Here is a 2,318-nt window from a genome sequence, read left to right on the forward strand (position 1 = left end):
CCAATGTCATAAAACAGTATGTGTACTGACTGTTTAATGAGAAACTATTTGTTCTGTAAACCTTCATCTAAAGTACAATAAAAAAATTTAAAAAACAACACTTTATTTTTTAGTGCAGTTTTAGGTTTACAGAAAAATTGCTCAGAAAGTACACAGAGTTCCCATCTACCGCCTCTTCTCCCTGCACAGTTTTCTCTATGCTTAGCATCTTGCATTCCTGTGGTACGTTTGTTACAATTGATGAGGCAGTATTGATAACATTAATATTAATTAAATACATAGTTTATATTACGGTTCACTCTTTGTGTTGTACAGGTCTATAGGTTTTGACAAATGCATAATGTCATGTGTCCACCATTATAGTATCCTACAGGATAGTTCCACTGCCCTAAAAATGCCCTATGCTTCACCTATTTATCCCATCCTCCCTCCCCTTGGACCCCTGGCACCACTGACCTTTTTACTGTCTCTCTAGCTTTGACTTTTCCAATATGCCATGTAGTTAGAACCATACAGTATGGTGCCTTTTCAGACTGGCTTCTTTAACTTAGCAGAACACATTTAAGGTTCCTCCATACCTTTTTGTATTTTGATAGCTCATTTCTTTTTACTGTGGAATACAACTACATCATATGGATGCCCCATAGTTTGTTTATCCATTCACCTATTGAAGGACATCTTGATTGCTTACACTGCTTATTGACCTGGGGGAAGATATCCTGCCACTGCTAAAAGCTTTAGCCCACAACCCTTGCCAACCTCTGTTCTCCCTGACGAGGCATTGAGTCTCTCAGTTTACTTATTGCTTTGTTGCTGCCTGCACATGTGGAAGTCCTTATGAAAACTAAGTTAATCAGAGGGGAGAATCTACATTTGGAAAGGAGAAAATGATCTCTCCTTCTTGTATTTAGACATTTTCTTGGGTGTGAAAGAATCAAGTCCACTCATCGGCATTGTTTTGTCCCTCTGTTCTATTCAATGTCTAAGACAATTATCTTGCAATTTCAGCAAATCTCTGAGACCAGAAAAGATTCCCAATCATGTATTTGAGATTGATGAGGACTGTGAGAAGGATGAGGTAAGGATATAGGGGCAACTGCAGTGGTTTCTTCAAGGCCACTTCTGCTGAGAGAGATGCCAAAGGGAATTCCTTGAGAAAAGACGAGGAAAAGAATTGTTTTTGTTTTTTTTTTTTTCCCCAATGATCTGTGGCCAGCTTTCAAACTGAGTGTTTTAATTTTTTTTTAGATTGTTGCATTTCCAAATGGGATTTAGGAAAACTCAGGTGAAATGGGCTGTGATTTGTATATAAACAAATTCCCCCACCTGTGGGACGTGCTCGTGGAGTTGCTTTTCCAGCATTGGGCGTGTGGTGTGGTGATTCATTTGGACTCTCCTGCCTGATTGATCCCTCTTGTGACAGATGGCCTGGATTCCTGTGACATTTCATGGTGCAGCTTGACTGTTTACATAAGGCAGAAGACTTTCCGAGAAAAGAGTCCATAATTCTCTTTTTTAAATATTGAGTGCCTACTGTGTGCATAGCACAGAGCCTTTCATTGTGTAGTCAACAGCTTCAGGTTTAATAATCAGGCATTTTTGTAGGGGAGAGGGGCTTTGTGCTTTAATTAGGAAATGGGGCAGGGCCTAGTACTGTGTCTCCCATATGTTTGACTGTTTATAGATGGCTGGCTGGCTGCTGTTTTACCGGTGGTTTTTGCTCTGTTTCAGGACTCATCTTCTTTATGTTCTCAGAAAGGTGGTGTGATAAAACAAGGCTGGTTGTATAAAGCAAATGTGAATAGCACCATCACGGTTACCATGAAGGTAGGAAGTAATTATATTCTATCATTTCATTATTTTAAGGATACTGGCATAAATAGCCTATCGGGAAACAATATTTTCAAATGAGCCTTAGCAAAAAAAAAAAAAATTCTTTAATAAGATTCTTGCAGATGCATGGAGTTTTAAAAATCTGAAACCTCAGGATGAATTTAGAAGTGCAACGTTTTAGAGAAATGTAATTATTATCCTCTGCATCAAGAACTTAAAAAAGGAGGCTGTCAGTTAAAGGAAGGAAATAGCTCTGGAGAAAGAAAAACGACATCAAAGGTTCCTGTGATAGGAAATAAATGTAGTGAGTAGAAGAATAGGGTAACCCATATATTTAGCAAATAGTAATCAGTTGCTTACTACATGCTGGTCACTTGGGGGGAAATATATGGATGTCTAAGGTGGGGTCTCTGGCCTCCAGTACACTGCAGCTTAGATTAAAAAATGTACCGAATTAACTGAGTCCAGTACAGCTAGATGGTGCC

At 38.9% G+C, this 2,318-nt stretch overlaps 1 protein-coding gene across 11 annotated transcripts in view; it reads left to right on the top strand.

Moving 5' to 3' along the window:
• DOCK11 (dedicator of cytokinesis 11) overlaps positions 1 to 2,318 on the top strand; it is a 193,211-nt gene that overhangs the window by 49,526 nt on the left and 141,367 nt on the right. For all 11 annotated transcript variants that reach the window (XR_002824626.1, XR_002824627.1, XM_023734487.1 and 8 more), the window contains exons 5-6: positions 1,009 to 1,078; positions 1,732 to 1,827. Coding sequence is in view for 9 of the 11 variants with exons in the window: in XM_023734487.1 (XP_023590255.1) it covers positions 1,009 to 1,078; positions 1,732 to 1,827 (166 nt within the window). In the remaining 2 variants the exon portion in view is untranslated. The remainder of the gene's footprint in view (positions 1 to 1,008; positions 1,079 to 1,731; positions 1,828 to 2,318) is intronic.

This window comes from Trichechus manatus, unplaced genomic scaffold (assembly GCF_000243295.1).
Source record: "Trichechus manatus latirostris isolate Lorelei unplaced genomic scaffold, TriManLat1.0 scaffold00068, whole genome shotgun sequence".
NCBI classification, from domain to species: domain Eukaryota; kingdom Metazoa; phylum Chordata; class Mammalia; order Sirenia; family Trichechidae; genus Trichechus; species Trichechus manatus.